Source organism: Leptodactylus fuscus, chromosome 5 (genome assembly GCF_031893055.1).
Source record: "Leptodactylus fuscus isolate aLepFus1 chromosome 5, aLepFus1.hap2, whole genome shotgun sequence".
Lineage (NCBI taxonomy): Eukaryota > Metazoa > Chordata > Amphibia > Anura > Leptodactylidae > Leptodactylus > Leptodactylus fuscus.
Genome location: NC_134269.1, coordinates 87540196 through 87564239, shown reverse-complemented (window position 1 = coordinate 87564239; position 24044 = coordinate 87540196). Strand labels below are relative to the sequence as shown.

Here is a 24044-nt window from a genome sequence, read left to right as displayed (position 1 = left end):
CACAAAGCACCAGGAGTCAGCAGAGAGTGGGAAGGTACAGATATCTGTATAGCGGTACAGAATATGATGGTAAGAATAATAAATATGAATAAATATGATTTTGTAGCTCACCATATTTAAAGGAGCTGTGTCCTATCCGATCAAGTTGCTCACTGATCATGAGTACAAGGTCCCCTGTCTCGATCTGAATTGAGCAGTGTTCATGTAGGTAAGCTGCAGCTTTTTCTCTGTCAGACAGTGAAAGAGAAGCCAAGTACAGTGCTCTGTTATCTCTGGTGGTCCAGTGCAGTGCAACAGCAGAGGGTCTACATGCTGCTTCCTTCAGATAAGCCTACCAGGGACCTCTGTTCTCTTGTTCAATTTACGTCTACGAATCTACATCCAATCCTGGAAATAAAGGAATATGTTGTAAACATGGTACAACTCCTTCAGGCTAAGGCCCCACAGGACGATATGCAGAGCTAAAGTGCTGCGGGAAAAACCGTGGCGGGAACGCATCGCGGTTCTTCCCGCAGCACTTTAAGCAGAAAATTCTTGGCGTTTTCCTCTGCGGACTTTCTGTTTCAATTATATCTATGGGAAATTCACATGCTGCGATTTCCAAAGCTGGCGCCGTTTTTTGAAATCGCAGAGTGTCTGCGCTGCGGTTTTTCCCACACAGTGGGCAACAATCCCACCCACTTTGCAATTACTGTAAAACACAGTGATTTTTCCCACGGTGTTTCCACTGCAGGCAAATGGTGGCGTATCTGACCCATGGGTCCTGGCCTTAGTTTCAAAGGAGTGATGATGCCATACCAGTCACTACCCAGTGGCAGGTGTGTTGCTGTTTCTGAACAAAATTGTCATTTTTGTGCGATCTTGGACAACTCCTTTAACTAATAAACACTTAACTACAAAAAGAACTTCATAGGCCACTTTGAACTCACATAAAACTGTTAGCCCATACACTCTGGTGAGTTTCTTTCCCATTCCTGCAATGTCTCACCTCTGCACTCCATATTATTTTACAGGGTAACTTAAAAAAAGAATGCACATTGTTCAATGGAGATGAGACCTTTGCTGTGTGTCCTCTCTCCAGTAAAACTCCCACACCTATAATAACATTTTATGTGAGTGCAAGAAACTCCTCAACTGAATCCTCAGGTTTTTATTTGCTACAACCCTGTGTTTCACTCCTCACCTCACTGGCATCGCTTTTAGCATTAGCTCAATAATGACAGCATCATGGTATTACATCACTCTTTATTTCCTATCTCTATAATGAAGCGACCAACGCTACCAGTCTTCTCCTCCTTCTTTGCTCCATTGAAGACATTAGCATTATTTGCCAGACATTGAAGTGATTTTCCTGAATATAGCATTCCATAGAAACATCTCAATACATGCATATACTTATACTACAGTATTGTCTAGCACTCTGAGCCAGTCATCTATCATCGGCTTTTTTATTACACTGCATCCTTCTCATTTCATTTTTTTTATTTGCTTATGTTAAGTAGGCGCTACACGCTATATACACTCTAGGCTCTATATACACTCTAGGCTTTTTATATATATATATATATAATATATATATATATATATATATATATATATATATATATATATATATATATATAATGTGTTGGAGTGGAGCATCACCTGTCCAACTGGATCCTAGACTACCTGACAAACCGCCCTCTGTATGTGAGAGCCCAGGACTGTGTGTCTGACACTGTGATCTGTAGTACGGGGGCACCACAAGGTACAGTTCTTGCCCCATTTCTCTTCACACTGTACACTGCTGACTTTAGGCACAACTCATCCGGCTGTTACTTACAGAAGTACTCCGATGACTCTGCTATAGTAGGCCTTATCAATGATGGCGACAATAGGGAATACAGAGACTTAAACCGGGATTTTGTTGAATGGTGTCAGCAGAACCACCTCAGGATTAATGCTGGGAAGACCAAGGAGATGGTGGTGGACTTTAGTAAACGGAGAAGTGCTCCAATCCCGGTGGAGATCCAAGGAACATGTATTGAGATAGTCAGGACCTATAAGTATCTGGGTGTGATCCTCAATAATAAACTAGACTGGGCTGATCACCTGGAGGCGCTGCACAGGGCCAGAGCAGACTCTATCTGCTCAGGAGGCTGAGGGCCTTCGGAGTCCAGGGGCCACTTCTTAGGGCCTTCTTCAACTCTGTGGTTGCTTCAGCCATCTTTTTCGGTGTGGCCTGCTGGGGGAGCAGTATATCAACCAGGGACAGAAATAGACTTGACAGGCTGATCAGAAGGGCCAGCTCTGTCCTGGGGAGCCCCCTGGACCCAGTACAGGTGGTGGGTGTCAAAAGGATACTGTCCATGGTGACCTCCATGGGGGAGAACAAATCCTACCCCATGTATGAGACCTTGATGGCACTTGGCAGCACTGTAAGTGACCGTCTGCTTCACCCCAAGTGTGAGAAGGAGCGCTATCGCAGGTCCTTCCTTCCAACCGCGACCAGGCTGTATAATCTACATCAGTCCAAGCGAAGATCACTCCACACAGAAAACTAATGATTATGATTATGAAGCCTTCCTTCTTTCTTCTTCTGTTCCTTAGCTGCTATGGACTCCTAGTATATCTTTCTCAGCTTATGTGTGTCTACATCTGTAATATACTACTGTGTACTATCCTGTATCTGTATTACTATGCTGCTGTAACATACTGAAATTTCCCCACTGTGGGACTATTAAAGGATTATTTTATATAATTTGGCTCAGCTAGGTGGGCATATATTCTGAACAGGAAAAAGAGTGCTGCCACTATTGTTGGATACTAATTGGGAGGGCGCCGTACACTTTAGATTCTGTCCCAGCCACCTTTTGATTTAGCACTCACCAAAACTAAAGAATAATGTGGACTATGCATCATAGACAGCTATTCCTCTTGACCTCCCCATGCTCATGCACACTCTGCTCTGCTATTCATGCTTGTGTTCCAAGTGAGGAGAATAAGGCACTGCTTGAGACCCCTGACATCCCATACACATTAACCTTGGTTCACATCTGCATTTGGTAATCCGTTCGGGGAGTCCACATGGGGATTCACCAAATGGACTGCCGAACACATTTGCAAGCGGTGTGCAGTGAAAGCACACGGACTCCATAAACTATAATGGGGTCCGTGTGCTTGCTGCAAGATCTCCACACAAGTCATGCAGACAGAAGAATAGATTGTGAAGTACTTTCCTGTCCGCATGTTCCCTGCGGAGATCTCATGGCAAGCATACGACCCCATTATAGTCTATTGGATCCGTGTGCTTTCACTGCACACCACTTGAAAATGCGTTCGGTAGTCCGATCGGCGGGTCCCCATGCAGACTCCCCCAAACGGATTACCGCTGCAGATGTGAATTAGGCCTTAGATGGACAGCCAGTCCCACTGAAATCAGCAGGTTCATCAACATGTGTAGGGCCACTTTAACTTTTCTATTAGGTACATATACCTTTTTGCTATCACACATTTTGTGAACGCATATACCTGTACCTCTTTGGGGCCCATTTATCAGAACACAAGATGCTTCCACATTCTATACCATATCCTGTAAACACTAATATATACATATATACCTTATCATCCATATGTGTAGTGTAAATGCCAATGTGATTTACACTTTTAAGACTTATTCATCTGGCTAAAATAAGATAAGATACTATAAGATAAGATAATCCTTTAATAGTCCCATCATGGGAAAATTCAGTGTGTTACAGTGACATGGATAATACAGTAATATATTGCAAGAAAGTATACATACAAGCTCAGAATAGTAGATAGAGAAATATACTAGGAGTCATAGCAACTAAATATGCATCCCTGTCTACTTTGATGGCAAGTTTAATGTTCAGAATCACTTTGTGCACTGCTGGTTTTTAACTAAATTGTGTGTAGTTTTATTCTGAGAATTGCAAATTGCATGGAGCATTGCCATTTAATCTATTACTCACATTTACTTTTACAAATGGCTAAAATGGCCTTTTTGATCACTTTGATGTCAGTTTTTATGTCTAAAATGAACATGTTGGATCAAAGCAAATGCCATGTAGTGTCTAGCTACAGTAGCTTTGCATATACAGCAGAAAATTCAGCAGTCAAAAGTCATTAAAACATTGCCTACAGATGAAATCCACCTCCAAGCACATGTTGGTGCCAATATTCATGCATAGCCTTAGGCTGTATTCACACATCAGTGTTTTGGTCAGTGATCTGCATCAGTGATTATGAGCCGAAATCAATAGTGAGTCAAAACACAGAACAGATGACAATCTTTTCTTATACCTTATCATTGTGTAGTCACCACTACTCAATTTGGTTTATAAGCACAAAAGCAAACCAATGACCAAAACACTGACATGTGAATAAGGTCTTACACTAGGTTTATACCTTGGGACTAGAGATGAGCGAGTACTGTTTGGATCAGCCGATCCGAACAGCACGATCCATAGAAATGAATAGATGCACCTGGTAATTCCGCTTTGACGGCGGCCGGCCGCTTAACCCCCCGCGTGCCGGCTACGTCCATTCATTTCTATGCGAGCGTGCTGTTCGGATCGGCTGATCCGAACAGTACTCGCTCATCTCTACTTGGGACCCTACATACTGTATGTCTTATATGATTTTTAGACTTCACATCATTTATATACTCCATGTTTCCTTTAAATGAATCTCTACCATTAGCCTCTTTTAGAATCTCCTCCTTTTATGATGTTCCTTTGGCCTGTCATATATACATGTCTATTTGATGCTTCTGATGGGAAGATGCGCTTGTCTGCGATGTACTGGCTTCATGCGACTCTCGCGAGACCTTGCGGTCATGTGACCAGCACACTATTGAGGTGCCGACGCATGCGTGCTGGCTCGGCGGGACTCGCCGGACGCCAACATCACTGAGACGCGCTCTAATTGTCCGGTTATGGGTATAAATGGGCTACGTCTGCCATACACCTTACACAGTCCTCCCGATGAAGCCTGCTTAAGGTAAAACACGTTGAGGGTGTCCCTGGTATCCGTCCTACAACGAGTACTACATCAGTCCTTTGGTCGCCATGACTACAGGTAGCTACTATGCCGCAATACACATTCAGTGCCTGCGTTCTATGTTTGCGTTACCCCCTTTATATGTATACTAAGTTATAATTGTACATTGGAGAACTTTTTTCATCTTTGGACATTTTTTGTAATGTTATTGTGTGTTTGTGGTGCACATATTGATACTCTCGCAGGCACTGTATATACATGCTTTAGTGGCATAAGTACTTATTGACTCTTGTCAGTCAAGGTGCACTTTAGAATATTCTTTGGTGTGTGTATAGACAAGGATTTATTATCCCTATTTTTTAGGGCTAGCATATTTAATATTGTGTACTATATATACACCCTTTCTTTATTGTACATGGACTACCTGTTGCTATATACCAATTAGGGTTGGTTATATATTGGTGCATTTGCATATGTGGGACATCATTTTGATAATCGTTTTGTCCCCTAAAAGAATTTTCCTCCCTTAATATATATTTGGCGATCCATCGTCTGTTTGCATCATACTCGTTAACTGTATCTTGTTGCATTCTCTGGCTTTTTTTGTCATCCTAGCCCTGCTGCCATTTATTTTATGCTATTTATTAATAAATTTGGTTATTTTTATATATAAGGATATAATTGTCTTTATTGTTGAATACGCCTTCCAAACAATTCTTGTTAACCCCACATATAGAAACCTAATCTGCTTAAAAAAGCGGTTATCTGCGGACCCCATAGTATATAATGGGGTCTGACAGATTTCTGTCCAATTTACACCCAAAAAGGGCCTAAAATGGGTATAGCTTTTCTCCTCGCATTTTTTAACTGGGTTTGGGCATGGAAACCCCGAACAGAGTTTAAGTGCTGGTGTGAACCCAGCCTTACATTAACCTATAAGGCTAAGGCTCCATGTTGAGAAAACGCTACTGCCACAGGGTGTGGTGATGGTGGATTAATTGTGCAAGTTCAAAAAGGGACTGGATGCCTTTCTTGAATGGAAGCATTTAGCAAGTTATGGGTTTTAGATTTTTGGTAAAGACAAGTTGATCCAGGATTTTATACAGATTTTCGGATTTGGAATTGGGAAGGAATTGTTTTCCCTGATATGGAGCAATTGGCATCAGCCTTATGTTTTCTTAAACACTGTAGGTTTATAGGTTGGAGTTTGTGGACCATCTAACTTTATCTACTATGGAAATCCAGTTACAGCAGTGACTCCTATAGTGAGTAACTTTGATATACACTCACCGGCCACTTTATTAGGTACACCTGTCCAACTGCTCGTTAACACTTAATTTCTAATCAGCCAATCACATGGCGGCAACTCAGTGCATTTAGGCATGTAGACATGGTCAAGACAATCTCCTGCAGTTCAAACCGAGCATCAGTATGGGGAAGAAAGGTGATTTGAGTGCCTTTGAACGTGGCATGGTTGTTGGTGCCAGAAGGGCTGGTCTGAGTATTTCAGAAACTGCTGATCTACTGGGATTTTCACGCACAACCATCTCTAGGGTTTACAGAGAATGGTCCGAAAAAGATAAAACATTCAGTGAGCGGCAGTTCTGTGGGCGGAAATGCGTTGTTGATGCCAGAGGAGAATGGCCAGACTGGTTTGAGCTGATAGAAAGGCAACAGTGACTCAAATAGCCACCCGTTACAACCAAGGTAGCCAGAAGAGCATCTCTGAATGCACAGTACGTCGAACTTTGAGGCAGATGGGCTACAGCAGCAGAAGACCACACCGGGTGCCACTCCTTTCAGCTAAGAACAGGAAACTGAGGCTACAATTTGCACAAGCTCATCGAAATTGGACAATTGAAGATTGGAAAAACGTTGCCTGGTCTGATGAGTCTCGATTTCTGCTGCGACATTCGGATGGTAGGGTCAGAATTTGGCGTCAACAACATGAAAGCATGGATCCATCCTGCCTTGTATCAACGGTTCAGGCTGGTGGTGGTGGTGTCATGGTGTGGGGAATATTTTCTTGGCACTCTTTGGGCCCCTTGGTACCAATTGAGCATCGTTGCAACGCCAAAGCCTACCTGAGTATTGTTGCTGACCATGTCCATCCCTTTATGACCACAATGTACCCAACATCTGATGGCTACTTTCAGCAGGATAATGCGCCATGTCATAAAGCTGGAATCATCTCAGACTGGTTTCTTGAACATGACAATGAGTTCACTGTACTCCAATGGCCTCCACAGTCACCAGATCTCAATCCAATAGAGCATCTTTGGGATGTGGTGGAACGGGAGATTCGCATCATGGATGTGCAGCCGACAAATCTGCGGCAACTGTGTGATGCCATCATGTCAATATGGACCAAAATCTCTGAGGAATGCTTCCAGCACCTTGTTGAATCTATGCCACGAAGAATTGAGGCAGTTCTGAAGGCAAAAGGGGGTCCAACCCGTTACTAGCATGGTGTACCTAATAAAGTGGCCGGTGAGTGTATATTTAACTTTGATATATATTTTATATTTGATATATATTTGACTTTGATAAATGTCCGGCAATAAAATCTGTTTGTGTCAAAATTTCATAGAACATACTGAAAAAAAAAATCAATAGATATGGATAACATTCAAATCAGCAATTTCTATCGTATATTAATCAGTTCATACATAACTTTGTCGGTGAATAGAATCCATTTGTGTGAATATTAGGTATGGCAAGTAGATCATATAAAAAGAAATTGACTGACTATAGATAATTCCAAAAATTGCAAATATAGTTTGTAACAAGAAATCTATGTATTAGCCCTTAGTCCAGATTTTAGCTTGGAATTGAAAGTACATGAATAAAGACTCATTTCATAAAGTTTAGTCTAGGCTTTAGTAGGGGTTAGGCATACCTATACAAGAAAATAAGATGCAGGGAATGTTATCTACATACAGGTGCAACAGAGTTAACCTGAATTTCTTCAACTGGTTAAACTACTACAGCATGAGATCTTATCACAGAAGACAACAAAATACTATGAAAAGTCGTTGAAACATGTTTTCATGTTTTCCCAATGACTTTTCATTGTTTTTGCTGTCTTCTCCAATAAGATATCACACTGCAGCAGTTTCACCAATTGCAGAAGGTTTTATATTAAAGGGTTTCTATCATTAAAACTCATTTTTTTCTGGGTATCACGTAGGAATAGCGTTAAGAAAGGACCTCATCAGGAGCATGCCCAGGCACCGCAGGGAGGTCATACAGGCATGTGGAGGCCATACAGGCATGTGGAGGCCACACACACTACTGAGCCTCATTTTGACATGTTTTAAGGACATTACATCAAAGTTTGATCAGCCTGTAGTGTGTTTTTCCACTTTAATTTTGGGGGTGACTCCAAATCCAGGCCTCCATTGGTTAATAAATTTGATTTCCATTGATGATTTTTGTGTGATTTTGTTGTCATTACAATCAACTTTGTACAGAGCAAAGTATTCAATGAGAAGATTTCATTCATTCAGATCTAGGATGTTATTTGAGTGTTCCCTTTATTTTTTGAGCAGTGTATATAGAAGCCATAGTGAGAGGCTATACACATGACCTAAATGTTGTACAGTCACTGTATAGCGGATGGGATTCTAGCGAGCCCATCCTCACAGTGCAGAAAAGTCTGCCTTATGGACACGCTGCGACACTGTAGCAGTTTTGGAAATTGCATCAAGTGAATTATACCTACAGAAACAGTGGTGTCCCTATAAGTATAATGGAAGCATATAGTCCACAGAGGAAACCTCTGCGGAATATCTGCGAAAAGTACACAGGTTTTTCCCATAGTGCTTTTCACAGAATTTTGCTTTGGGACACTACATGGGGCTTTAGCCTAAATTAGGAGAATATTAGCCTCACCAGCAAATTGACATTAGGAGCTGCAAACCCCTGCCTTTCAACTAGTTGCTTTACTCAGTAAACTATCACTATTAGGGTGCATTCACACTGAGTAAACGCTAGCTTATTCTGAACGTAAAACACGTTCAGAATAAGCGGCGTCTAAAGCAGCTCCATTCATTTCTATGGGAGCGGGGATACGAGCGCTCCCCATAGAAATGAATGGGCTGCTTCTTTCACTCCGTGCAGTCCCATTGAAGTGAATGGGGAGTGCCGGCGTATACGGCAAGCTCTGCTCATGCCGGAGCGTACACGCCGGCACTCCCCATTCACTTCAATGGGACTGCACGGAGTGAAAGAAGCAGCCCATTCATTTCTATGGGGAGCGCTCGTATCCCCGCTCCCATAGAAATGAATGGAGCTGCTTTAGACGCCGCTTATTCTGAACGTGTTTTACGTTCAGAATAAGCTAGCGTTTACTCAGTGTGAATTCACCCTTACTGCGATATCCAGCTAACATCAAAGGAAAAACACAACCCCACTTATGAGCAAGAAACAAAGTGCAAACCCAAGATAAGCCTAGATTCACCTGTGTAATAGGTTCAGGATATCTAGCATTATACAAGTTCCACTCTCGGCATGAAGGTCAGGCTGGTAAATCCGGTGAACACACTTGTAAATCTGCCTTAGATTGTAGGCATAGGAACAACTGCTGCGCTACAGTGGAATGGTGAGGTTTTCCATGAATGTGCATATGAGCAGGGGTGAACTTGCCCCTTTCGCTGCTCGAGGCGAACTACAGAAAGCCGCCCTCCCCCCCTGAGGAGGGGGCGTGGCGAATCAAAGGGGGCGTGGCTTAGCGGTGTTCGCCGGCAGAGAGCAGGCACGGAGAAGACCTGCTCTCTGCCTGAGCGTGAGTGGAGTGTTGGAGCAATGCTGCTTCAGTGGCCTCCCCAATTCAGCACTCGGTGCTAAGCCAGTCCAGGACAGCTTGTCCTGGACTGGTTTATGTAATCAAAAATGCCGTCCTCCCTGGGGCCCTGACATAGCGCCGCCTGAAGCGGTCGCTTCAGGTCGCCTCATGGGAGGTGCGGCACTGCGGAGGGGTAGGAAGGTTAGGTGAACATTAAGGGCCCCTTCACATGGTGTTTACGCTCCGTGTATTCTGTACATTTTACACATGTAAAAATACACATATAGGGTGCATTCATACTACTGATACGCTGCCTGATTCTGAACATTAAAAAACGTTCAGAATCAGCACGTATAAAGCAGTTCCCATTCATTTCAATGGGAGCCGGCATACGAGCGCTCCCCATTGAAATGAATGGGCTGCTTTTTTCACTACGAGCGCTCCCATTGAAGTGAATGGGGAGTGCTTGTGTGTACGGCTCAGAATGAGCAGAGCTAGCCGTACACGTGATACGTACTATTCCGTTATCGGGCCAGCAGAGCTTACCAGCACCAGCATTGGGACAGCAGCAGTCAGCATTTCAGCATCGGGAATGACATCTGAGGACTGACTGCTGGACCGATGCTTGTGCCCAGCTCTCCTTCCATCTGCCCTGTACCCCTCTCTGGCCCGCCCCAAGGACTGACTGCTGGCCCGATGCTGGCGCCCTGTCTCTAGTAACCAGTACATCAATGCCCCCATCCATCCTCCCAGTGCTGCCCCCCAGCTCTTCTTACATCTGCCCCGTACCCCCTCTCCCTGCCACTCGACTAGGCCTCACCTCGGCGCTCTCATTCTGGCCATTAGCGTTCAGGAGGAAAGAAAGACGCTCGCACTGGAAGCCATGGCCGGCACAGAGAACGGAGACCGGAAGGAAAAAAATAGCACACACCGGGGCTCAATAAAGGGTCCTGAAAGTGGCGGCGGAGATTCAGGGATGCGCTGACCATAGTAACGGCGGGGAGCTATGGTGACCCAGAGGGACAAACTTCCTGCAGCGTCCCGGCGACTAGTAATGTCGGTCAAGCCTAGTCACGTGGCGGGGAGAGGGGCAGATGGAAGGAGAGCTGGGCCAGAGAGGGGTACGGGCAGATGGAAGGAGAGCTGGGCACAAGCATCGGGCCAGCAGTCAGTCCTCAGATGTCATTCCCAATGCTGAAATGCTGACTGCTGCTGTCCCGATGCTGGTGCTGATAAGCTCTGCTGGCCCGATAACGGAATAGTACCCAGAATACTATAGTTGAGCAGTTTGTCTTATGGATAGGAGACTAAATGAAAGAAAGAAAATAACTTCAAGAACAAGTAACGTGAGGCTTCCTAGAAATGAATGGCGAGTTAATGTGAGGGCCACTAGATGGCGCAGTGTAGTGTGCTGAGTGCTGTGTGTATATAACGTGCTGTGGACACACACGGCTCATTCATACAGATGGTATCAGCTGCTCAGCACGCTGCCTCCAGTCTCTGCCCTCTCATGCTGCTGAGCGGACCCTCCTCGGCTTCCAGCAGTTCCCCGCAGCCCCTGGACTCTAGTAGAAGCGTCCGGGCAGAGCCCCCCCGCAGCAGCAGCATCAGTAGCAGAGGGAGCCCCCCAGCAGCCTCCAGCACGGGACAGCAATGCGCCGGCAGCATGGCCAAATGGATCAAGGAACACCTGGGCTTCAAAAGCTCCAAGCCGCCGCCTCCTGCCCCTCCTAAACCGGACTACCGGCAGTGCCAGGCTGGGGGGCACCACCACCATCACCACCACTGTGCAGTGCCCCAGTTCCCTGCCACCCCAGCAGGACAGCCGGACATCCTGACTGCCTACAAGCTGCAGAAGGAGAGAGACTTTGAGGACCCCTATACCACTTCTAGTGCCACAGGTTCTAGCACCCCTCTAAACTCCTCCATAGTACCCACAGCACCTCCTGCACCCACTGCTCAGTCCCCTTCCTCTCCTTCCCCCTCTCCTGAGGTCAAGTATGTGTCTCCCAAGCACAGGCTCATCAAAGTGGACACTGGGGAGAAGGGAGGTTCAAGTCCCACTAGTAGCTGTAACCCCACTTCAAGCAACCCTGGAGTAACAGCTCTCAAGTCTCCTCCTGCAGCATCTCTGACCCCCCAGCTGGAGGACTGCAAACAGGATAAAGTAAGTGTGACAGATGTGTGTCAGCTGGTCCACAAGTGTGACTGCTTATGTATTGTGGTATCACATCCCCAGCACCCCATAAACTTCAACAATGTGAACAATGCTGTCCTGTAGGGTATGAATCCCTGTGACTTCTCATTACAGACCTGTTAGATAGCCATATATATATCATGCTTATGATTAGCTATTGTATAAGGATTTCCTATCCTCCCAGATCAGTATGAGGTATATTGATGACTAATATTGGCGGTATTGTTACATCACCGGTGTGCTATAGTTTGCTCTGACATACATACCGTACAATCCTTGTCCTCGTCTTTGTTTTTCTTTGCCATGTCATCTCTTTGGGTATAAAGTTTCTCAGAGGATAGTCGTGTTATTACTTTGGGATTTTGATGAGTTGTAGCTTGTGGTTACTATTGTTATTGTTTTTGTTATGATGATGATTATTAAATATTTGCAATACTGAATCCTCTATTTCCTATATCTCATATTGGAGTAGGATACTGAGGGTTAGGAGATTTTAATAGGGCAAACACATGAAGGAGGTAAAATGAACACAGGGCTCCAGTCTAGGATAAGATTTTAGCAAGATCTTGAGGAGAATGACAATAGGATCTGTCATAGGGGGGTGGTGTGGTGCTGAAAGGTAGGGACAGCAATTAAACCCTTTCACTGCTGGTTTCCGTTCTCCATCCCTTTGTCATGATGTCATAGAACCACAAAGTGTAAGAATAAAGGAGTCTTTGTGCTAAAGTGACAATGTGATGTCTATATACTCCTCACCCTTGTCAGTTTAGCTTTATTACAGGAACTAGGAGGGGAACACTTAAACCTACCCTTATGTTTTTGTTCTTTCGAAACCCCATCTTTTGTTGTTCTCCTCCATATACTTGCGAGTGCATTTCTTTGTTGAAGACTTTATTTGCATAGGGTGATGAGTTTATCACATGACGTTCTATCATTTTGGAGCTGCAGCACATGATGTGTGGGGCACCTTGCTGAGTGTGACTGATCTGTGTGGGAGGTGGGTGACAACGTGTGATTTATCCAGGAAGGTGAATAGATCTCTTCAGGGGGTTATGTGAGGGAAGTATAATCATGGAGCACGTGAAATACCATATATTACACCATACACAGTCTGTTATTTCAGCTACTGTATATCCCACCATAAAACACATTTCTGTAAATGTATTCTAGTGGTATTACATTTTATCCAAGTCATTAATTTCAATTGAACCTCAGGATAGCGTAAAACCGCAGAAGATCATTTAAGGTATAATTATGAATCGAGGGAGCATTGCTAATTCCGCAATAAGACTTATTATCCCATGGTAATTTCTTGCTAATATCTACATCCACTGATCGGAGATCTGCTTTATCTTGACTTAATTAAATCCCAAGCAATAGAACTAGGCTTTATCTAGTATAGTCTGCCTTGTAATACAGCATAGATGTCAGATTGTGGTTATCACAATTATGTTATCTTTCTATAATATAGATTTCAATATTATGGAATTATGGTAGTCATATATTTTATGATGTCTTGCTGAACAATCTGAAATGTAGCTGCTATTTTCTATAGTGACCTTCAGTTTACTCCAGGGGTTTTATTGCCTGTGCATTGCGCAGTATTGCCGTGCTTAATTTTGTGCTGTTTATTTTGCATGGGTGCGAATTTCCCTAAATATTTTTTTTTCATAACCAAATTTCTTGCATCCCTTGTGTAATTTACTAAATATGATATAATACAGTAGGATGAACATTTGAACCGTTCTTAAAGATATAACAATTATTGGAATTGGTGGCTCAATTTATAGCACTGTTCTATGAACACGGTTCTAATCTGACCAAGAGGGGTCATCCCCTGGAATCTCCATGCTCTCCTCTATGGATTGGTCTCCTCTTCTATTCCAAAACATACTAATAAGATACTGATAAGATAAAGTGGTTTCTCAGAGTCATAACATATTACCTGTCCATAGGATGGGTGCTTAGGGTCCTATCAGTGAGACCACGACTATTCATGAGACTGAGGTTGCCACCAATGAGACCCCCACCAATCATGAGACTGAGCTTCTTCTATCTCCCATTTGAATCTTGTGGCAGTCAAGTATGTGTGCTGCCACTCCATTCAAAGTCTATGGGACTGCTGAAGATGGCAGAGTGCTGTACTTGGCTATGTATAACAGTGCCATAGAGACTTGGTAAGACAGAATGCGCAACCACCACTCCATGTAAGCAGGTGATAAGTGTCTGATCGCTGAGGGTCCTATGTTCTATATCATGTGACTTCAGGAACAACATAACTTGGGCTGAGGTAACACATTGTGGAAATTCAGCTTTTTTTTGCAGCTGCAGAATCACAGCAGAAATAACTGCTGTTACAGTGCCAGAAGAGTTAATGATATTTTGTTTAACTTCACACAAAAACAGCAGAGAATGCAGCATAGTAATTTTACCTGCAAAAGTGCAGCATCTTCCCTCATAGGCTTATATGGGGGAGAGAAAAATGCAACATTGTATTTTCCACTTTAGTTTTCTATTGCACTTTTTACATATATCCTGCTATTTGTGACCTAAATTGGAGTTCAATGAAATTATCTCTAGTGTATGTATCTGAATAATAATTCATTATATTAATTAATTAATAACCACTTTATATACTGTAGCACCTACATTTTTTGCAGCACTTTATAAATCAGAGGGTTCATGGACAGTATTTGACATTACAATGTAACAAAGAAATAACATATCAAACAGTAGGAGTGAGGGCCCTGCTTGCAAGAGCTTACAATCTATGAGTAAATGGGGAGGCACCAGATGTCAGACCATTTAAAGCTGGGATTCTTTATGGCTTCCCACCAGTAGAGCAAGTACCTGATACCCTATGGAGAAAATGCAGGACCCTGAAATACTCTGCAATCTTTTTACCACAACAGTATCCCCTAAACCCAAACATCTTCAACTGCCACCACCATGTTATGGAGCACAAGTTGGAGTTCTGCCTGTTTCTACTATATTTCGTGTTGCTTTTTACATAATCTAGGCTCAAAACATATATATTAGATATATCTGTCTGCGTATAAGTCTGAACTATCCAAAAAATACTGTCATATATCCTGTATGGTGAATACCATAATAAATAAATACATACATATACATGCCTGCTTAAAGAATGCACAATTGAATATGTTTTGATTACCTTGCCCCCTCCCCCACCCCCAAAAAACAATAAAACATGATTAGAAAGTTTTATATACTAGAAAACTGAACCAGTAAAAACTACACTACTTGTCCTGCAAACAAAATGCTCTATCAGATCAACAAAAGGGTAAAAAGATTATGGAAGTCAGAATACGTCTCCCCCAGGCAAATCATTTATTTTTGATATAGTCGTTTTTTTTTTTTTTTTTTTTAAAGTGGTAAATAAAGCTGAAATAATAACACTAATGCCGTAATCTTAATGACGAACGGAAAAAGTTGCCATGTCATTTTTAATGCAGAGAACACCATAGAGTCAAAACACAAATAATAACAGAATTGTACTTTTTTTTTTCTTTTTTATTATTATTCATAAAGACACCCCCCCCCCCAACTAAAAATACAATTTCGGTGCAATGAATGAAGCCTCATATGTCGATAGAAAAATAAGAGTATGAATTTTAGAAGGTAGAGATTGCAAATATATAAAAAGTCATTGCAGTGCCTTAAAGTGGCTGTCCCCTTGTTGACATTTGTCCCTTAATCATAGAACAGCAGATAAGTGTCCAATCATTGGGGTCCAATCGCCGGGTCCCCCAGTGATCCGGATGACAGGAGACCGAAAGTTACCCCAAGGCCTCCTTTAAATGGAGCATTAATACTCTTGTGTGACTGGCGCTGCTTTCACTTCTATGGGGCTACAGGCGGTGCTGGAGATTAGTCCTGGCAGCCTGATAGAAGTAAATAAAGCACTGGTCATGATAGTACAGTGGTGCTCCATTCACAGTGAGGCCTTAGGAGAACTTTTGGTCGTCTTTTCTCACTGAATCAGGCGATTGACTCCCAGCGATCAAACAACCTATGGATAGGTGATGATTGTCCATAACGGGGCCGCCCCTTTAATAGCCAAACTACCCTGCTTCTTTTAAAGGGTTAAGTAACATCCTAAGAATGACTGGAACCAGCAATCTTTGGGGTTTAATCTAAATACTGTTTTTTAGTGAAACTAAGGCCCGCTTCACATCTGTGTTCGGTATTCCATTTAGAGAGTCTGCTTTGGGACCCCCCGAATTGAATATCAAATGCATTGAAAAGCGGTGTACAGTCAAGGCCCACGGACCCCATAGACTATAATGAGGTCCCTGTGTTTTTTGTGCAGTGTGTGCATGAAACATACAGAGAGAAAAGTACTTCAAGCAGCAATTTTCTTTCCACATGTTCCGTGTGGACACTGCGCAAAAAACACACAGACCCCATTATAGTCTATGTGGTCTGTGTACTTTCATTGCTCACCGCTTTTTAATATGTTAAGTATTCTGATCAGGGGGTCCCCAAGCGGACTCCCCGAACGGAATACTGAACATAGATGTGAACCGGGCCTTACTTGTTATATTGTAATTTTTGGTGCGGGCGCTATATGAATGTTTTTTGGGGAAGGGGAGGTTGTAATGTCTAAGATACTCTGTCCTAACAATCAATGGGGTTGCAATAACCGTCTAATTGAACATCTGTTCTTAGATTCCCTTTTATTATGACCAATCAACGCTATGACGTTCTGTAGGACTATACTCTCCCATATAGTATAACACTTTATTACCAATGGGGTCCTAAAAGTAGCGCCATAATTATAATTAAAAAGATAGAGTGAAATGAAGCTTCCACAGGTCTACTGATGCTTAGTCTGATCTTATGTTCTCAAATGATGTCAGAGTTGATACTTGGTATCAGCCATATTGTAGCACCATTTGCATTGTTTGTTTTGTATGCATTCATTGAGTGTGGTTGTGGTGAACTACTATAGAGCGAATTATTACTTCTTAGTAATTGTGTAGTGACATCAGAAACTTGAATAAAATCCACTAAGGATAATTCAGCTTTGGTACAAATCTTGCCTTAAAGAAATGCTCAACATTCAGAGAACTTAACAAAGAACTAGACAGATAAGGAACGACACACGCCTAATTTTTGTTGGCCAGATGACTAGCTGTATTCATCTGTATAAGATCAGGGGAATACGCCCCGTCTGTCCTTCCTTGGGGGACATCCAGTGTTTCTGTTCTAAATTATTTGGCTAATGAGTTTAGCGCACTGGTCCAAGTCCGAATGTCCTCCAGGTAAATGCAAACCTATTCCTATTCATCTTATTCTACTGAGAAACCATAACTGGAAAATGAAGCTATTTGAATTATGTAGATTTTAGTTAAATTTATCCATATTTGCTACTCGAACCAAGTGAAATCTTTAAACAGGGCCTTTTGTCTGTGACTCATCTATATATAGCTAAACATGGTGTATATAGTGTGACATTTGCATTCTAAAAAGGATATGAAATGTAAAGAATAGAGCTAGATATGATCAGTTACATCTGCACAGATGGTGGCTATGAGTATTAGTCGTCTCTGTATTCGCTCCGGGGGTAACATTAATGTTTCCATAATTGGCAAACAACATTAAACAACAAGCCAGTAATACCTGTATTGGAACGTGATGAGAGCTTTGCTATCCCACGTGTGCGTTTGCTAGTTTTTCAGAATGATGATCTTATGAATTGGCTGTGCTTTCTAGATGTAGCAAAAACTTTTTGGCAAATTCATTCAGACTAAATGAAAAGCCAGAACTATCCTCTTTAACATACTGTTTGTTTGATCCAAGCCCAGCATATACTAGGATCAAGCATTAAAGTACTCAGTTGGATTTGGCCTATCATAAGAAAAGACTAAACATAATCTCTCCTGTAGTGACAGAACTGGCACTTGAGTACGGTTACATTTAATAACGGAATACAAATGTACAGAAAACCCAAATGCCTTTTACTGTTAAATCAATGGAAAATGACAAACTAACGCTTTGCCAATCGGCTTGAACTTTCCATGTCCCCTGCTGGTCTCTGTTTCCTGGCCTTCAATAATGTTTTGATGTGGACATGTGACTGGCTGGCGAACACGCATGTCTCAATGTTGGGACAACCTCATTGCAGCAATAAGTAGAGATCACCAGGATCTTTAAGTATGGGAGTAGTGGGAATCATTGGGTTGTTTAAAATAAATAAATAATAAAATATATATCTATTCCTTGGACAACTGTTTAATATGGGTTGGTCTGAGATTTAATGTTACTCCCTTTCCACAGAATATACGTGCTTATTGGTGAGGATCTCATGATTGATGGGGTCCCACTGGTCTGGGTTATAATGTTAAAAGACGGACCAACCCCTTTAACATGGCAATACAAGTAGGAAGATATGTCCATTTGCCTCTCCACCAGGAAAATGGGCATAACCAAGAATGAAGATCTGCTGTAGAGAGTAGCGCCCCCTCTGAAGGCTCCAACTCATCTGGGCATTACATGAATGTTCTATTGAATTTCGTAGGCAATGCTTTGTTTCCCCTGTTAACAGTTTATTTCAGAGGGTCTTAGTAATCTGGCCCTACATAGTCAGACCATCACTGAGGGGCCTGTTATTTTGGAGTTTGCCAAAGAAAACAACCATCTTTAAACTGATAGACAGCACACAAAGTACTATACCTGAATAAAAGAAAAGTGGGTTAGAAAAAGAAACCAACACTAGGTCTAAAGAAGGTGTTAATCGTGACCAATTCTAGACTTTTATGCTACATTGTGATAACTACCACGTCAGTCCAGTTAGGAACCTTGGTTTCCATAAGTCGCCATTCCACCATTCATTATAGTAATAAACTATTTATAAACCATTATATATTATACAATTACAAGGTAAAAGAAAGGTCTAAAGTTTTATTTGTAAACTGTTTTACATAGGTGACATATACTAAAAAGTACATACTGCTATCCTGATGGCTCTGAATCCAAAGGGGTGTGTGTGTATGATATATTATTATTATTATTATTATTATTATTATTATTATTATTATTATTATTATTATTATTATTTTATTTATTTTTAATGTAGATTGTGAGCCCCATATAGGGCTCACATTGAACATTTTTCCCTTTCAGTATGTCTTTGGAGCATGGGAGGAAATGCATGCAAACACAGAGACAAAATACTCCTTGTAGATGTTGTTGCTGGCAGGATTCGAACCCAGGACCCCTTCTGTCTAATATTATTATTATTATTATTATTATTATTATTATTATTATTATTATTGTCGTTTTGATGACACTGCGCTCATTTTTCTAGGTTGCCTTACTGTTTCCAGATAGAACATCTCTGTCTGGAATCTGACCCTTACAATTAAGTGGCTCCTTTTGGATTTTTAGAATCCCTAATAAAAATGCTGACTAAAATAGCTTTAGAGTCTGGATAGGGTTTTTCTTTCTTCTCATTGCTAACAGAGTACAAAGATTGCTTCCTGAAATCCTCCCATTTGTAAAAGCAGGTTTCTCTGCAGTTTTAAAATCAATTTTCAGCTTAACGTTTATATAAATGGTTCACACTGCAGCACTGTCCAACTTGTGGCATCTCGCACATAAAGCTTTGCATATAATGATTTGCTTGTTTTATTGGTATGTCATGTTGTTATACCGGTATCGAATTTTTGATAAAATTGTTGGTTCAGTATATAAAGCCAGCACAATGTTCTTTGCATTATATATAAAAAAATAAAGGCATTTATTGTCAACTAATCGGATGCTGGCTGTAATGAAAGAAAAAATGAAGAGGAATCTATGGATAGTTTTTTTTTTTTTTTTTCCTCCTCTCTTTTTTTCTTTTATTCATGAGATTAGTAGAGTGAACAGTTGCCCCATGAGAGTATTACATTAGCTGTGTTTCCTTTGATAGAGGTAGTGGTTTTCACAGGTTTATATTTCTTTTTATTCCTCTTGGGGTTAAGTAAGATTGTAAAGGTCAATTCCATCATTAAAGAAATCTGAAGGCCGTACCATGAAGGTAAGAAAGGTGACATTTCAGATTTCCCCCTAAGAATGAACAATGGTTTGGCCATGTAGTCAGTTTGCTACACGAGACCAGTTGTATAAGGACCATCCATGGAGAAGGTGTCTTAACATTGAGTCCTAATATTGCCATGTTTGATCAGTTATATACTCAACATAATGAGATTTGATATTGAAGGAATTTTACAGTACATCTTAAATGCATGATTGGGTTGGGTTGCGTGATAATTAAATCATGGCACGTTGATCTATAGCGCTCTCACAGGAAACATTCTGAGAATTTGCACATGATTGGAGTAGCTGTAAAAAAAATCAGAAATGAGATAAATATTTTTATTACATGCAATTGCTTGTACAGTCTTCTGGTCAATGAGTTTTTGGTGACTATGTAGTGTATATTTTATGCATACATTACTTGAATTTCTATGGGGAGCATCCCGCCCCCCTCCCCATCCCCATACATGGCCTTGGGTCACCTGACTCATTCTAGACATAAGTGGCCATTCCAATGACTGAACTACCACAACGAATGATACAAAAATAGCTGTAGGATTCCTTTACACAAACCGTCTTGGACATAATGTTGTAATGGTGATGAAGTAACATTACATGGTACATGGACTGGTTTGCAGGAGATGGGGAATTGCTCATCGTATTTAGAGTCACACTGGGAATAAGCTGATGAAAAGAGATAAAAAATGGAAATGGAATTCTGCCTCATCGTAGATGTTTTGGCTTAGTGCGTTTTATACACTACAGAAGAATAGATTGATCTAGAGGCATGGATTCAATACTTTTGTACTATGTAACTGTAAATCTGTCATCATCGGTTCAGAATCAATCATGGATAAGGCAGGGTGGTGTTTTTTTTTTTTTTTTTTCTGGTTTGTAATCTCAGATTTTTTTTTTTGACTTACAATAGGTAAGGAACTGAACCTGTCTTAACAAAGACCAAACTACCTAACATTTTCTCTACAAAATGTATTAACCTATCAGACTTTTAGCTAACCCTGAGTTTGGGAAATGTCTTTGACCATTTTGTCTTTTTAATCTGTTCAGTTTCAAAGCCAAATGATATACTAGAAAAACCCAACTGTGACCTCAACCACAAGCCAGTGTCATTGAGGAGTAATACGGGCACATTCCTGCATCCGTATTCCAACCTGACCACAGGTCTGAACACCCAAACCAACACATTTAATTATTTTTCTGCCACATTCACAGTAAATTGGCCTTAACTACAGAGTTTACCAAACCATGGTACTTGTATTTGCCAAGCATCCAATTCTATTGTAAAGAATCACACATGGGTTGTTATTAACATCATATCTTCTAAAGAACACCAAAGCCGTCAGAATTAAACTCTTCATTGCTGAAGAGACCCACAGAGCTGTAGTAATGAACTCCTTTATTGCTAAAGAGACACGCAGAGCCGTTTTAATTAATCCCTCCACTGTTGTGCGATTTGCATACCCACAGAATTAAACGGCATTTCACAGCTGGAGGGAAACCTGCAACTTTGTTACCATTTTCCTGGTTGCTGGTGGGACCTGCGGAGCTGTCTGACTACTCTGCTGTCAGATAACATCACCCATTAACCACCTGCACGATTTGTAACGTTTAAGCGCTTCGGGGAAGATGCGGATTGTTTTAAAGCTGCAGGCTCATTTTGAAACCACCTTGATTTCTCAACTGATGTTTCATAGACATGTTAATCCTTGTCCAATAAATCTCTTTGGAGCTAGATCTAAGTCTTAGGAAATGTTGGTTGGTAAAAGAATAGTTGGCAGATATTCATTTGACCTTTTTTAATCCAAATTGTTGGATCTGCAAATAAAAGAGAACAGGTATTTTATTTAATGAGCTTGTCATATTTTATATCTGTACAGGGCAAGTGAGCTGGACTGTTCTAGACTTCTTCCAGAGGTCTGACATTTGTTGGTCCCTTATTCGGGACGGTGCACACTGAGTTTTTTGGCGAGGATTTTGACGCTGAATCTGCCTCAAAATCAGCCTCCAAAAAAAGTCTCCCAATAGAACTCTATTGTTGCTCAGTGTTCATTCCTTTTATCATTTAATGTAATTTTTTTTATTTTTTTTATATCCATACTTCTCAATAATTGCCTATTTCTTCAGGCAACAGTTATTCCTCCCAATTGCCTTATATACATGCAAACTTAACTCAGTCAAGCATGCATGTGTTTTCAATGGTTGGAGACAAGTAAGGAATTCACTCCTGCATTGGGATTTCCATTCTTTGGGTCTGCTTGGGGACCCCAAAAACTGAAACCCAATCTGCTTAAAAAGGGGTTACTTGTGGACCCCATAGATTATAATTGGGTCCAGGGTGTTTTTGCCCAGTTCCACCCTAAAAATGCAGAATACAATTCTCTCTGCATTTTTCAAGCGGAGTGGGGAACGGATTCCCCGAATAGGGACCGAGCGCAGGTGTGATGGTAGCCTAACAGACATTCCTAGGAATCTGCGTTGACAATCATTGCTTGTTTTCTGCATTTGTATTCAGCAATCCCTGCTGTAATCATTCATTCCTATATACAGATGTGAAGTTGACTACAATGATTGAAGATGCCATCTAATAGGTGGACTCCTCAGACAAACAAGTATTTGGAAGTGAACAACTGGTCTTGGTATTTATCCTGTATTAAAATGACCATAAGCCGTTGCCAGACACCTCTGCTGGTTTATCTCCTTTTAGAATATAAATACACTGTAGGGATCTGGTATGGGTTCTCCTTTGGTAGCTATATCCTGCACATTGGCTATACTCTTAGCCTGTTGTGAAACCTCAAACTTTAGAGTAACCAGCCCCTTTGCTTTGTTGTTTCTCATGAAGACGGAGCTATAAATATACCTGATATCGCCCTCTATTCCAGTTGCTTATATAACTTTATTTACTTTATATATTTCCTGTGCATCTCTCTTTAATAATTTCCAGTCTGTGATATCTGCGCTTCAATCTATTATGAGTCATCTGTACTTTCTGTAAACTACCTTTGTCTGCATTTCCTCTCAGCCGGTTCTGGATTAGATTTGTTTCTGGTTTTTGGATTTAGCTGAGTCATTTATATCATATTTAATATTCACACTCATCATTATTTAGTTGGACTGAAAAAGGTTGAAGGCTTATTGTGGGTCTTACAGCAAGGTTTCTTTGGTCTCCTGTCAATGTCACTTGGCTCCAACAAAAAAGTTCTTTGATCGGTTTTTCCTAGTGATATTGAACAGTACTGTCTTTGTGTAGCATCTGGTACATGTATAAGGATACGGCTGCTAAGGTGAAGAAACTGTGAAATGTAACTGTATTTTATAAAAATGGTGCTAGTCTGTAGTCTGAAAGCCTGTGGGGTCTCCTAGTGTCTAGCCTTCTTTCAACCTACAGTATCAGGGCTTTTGCACACAGCTGGATGTTTCAAACAAAACTGTACTAGGGCTGTCATACATGTGCTGAAGTTGTAATGTACCTGTGGTCTAATACAAAGGAGTATTTAAAGGGAACCTGTCACATGGTAAATACAGTGCAATCTGCAGGCAGTAGGTTATAAAGAAGGAGGAACTGAACAGATTGATATATGGTTTTGTAGGAAAAAGGTCATAAAAAACGTGATTTATTCATTATAATCTCTGCTTTCTGTGATAGTCCCACCTGTGACTGACAACCTCCACTGTTTGATTGTGTAAACGCAGATAACTGTCCGTCACTGATATGACCTCACCCTTGACTTTACATCATGGAAGGAGTAGAGGTTTATGTGAATAAAATACAAGGTGCATTGCTCTGACTCCTCCATGACGCCTTCCATCCACGTAGGGGAAACCTAGCTACACACCTTTTAGCTGCATTACATTGGAGAAACCTATGTCCTCCTCCTTCTCTGAATGGGTCGATTAAAGTAAATGACATCTGAAGGATGGAGGAACTAGCACATTGGACCACCATGTCCAGACCGGCCAACCTTCAGACATGGTCGCCATGGTTGGCTGTTACAC

The 24044-nt window shown here is 41.5% G+C and overlaps 1 protein-coding gene across 3 annotated transcripts in view; it reads left to right on the top strand.

Moving 5' to 3' along the window:
• Positions 1–11255: 11255 nt before the first annotated feature.
• Positions 11256–24044, top strand: part of SHF (Src homology 2 domain containing F) — a 195029-nt gene continuing 182240 nt past the window's right edge. For 2 of the 3 annotated variants that reach the window (XM_075273695.1, XM_075273694.1), the window contains exon 1: positions 11295–11957. In XM_075273695.1, the coding sequence (XP_075129796.1) occupies positions 11301–11957 (657 nt within the window). In that variant the 5' untranslated portion in view covers positions 11295–11300. Of the gene's footprint in view, positions 11958–24044 lie in introns of all 3 variants that reach the window. The other variant, XM_075273693.1, reaches the window with a different exon arrangement.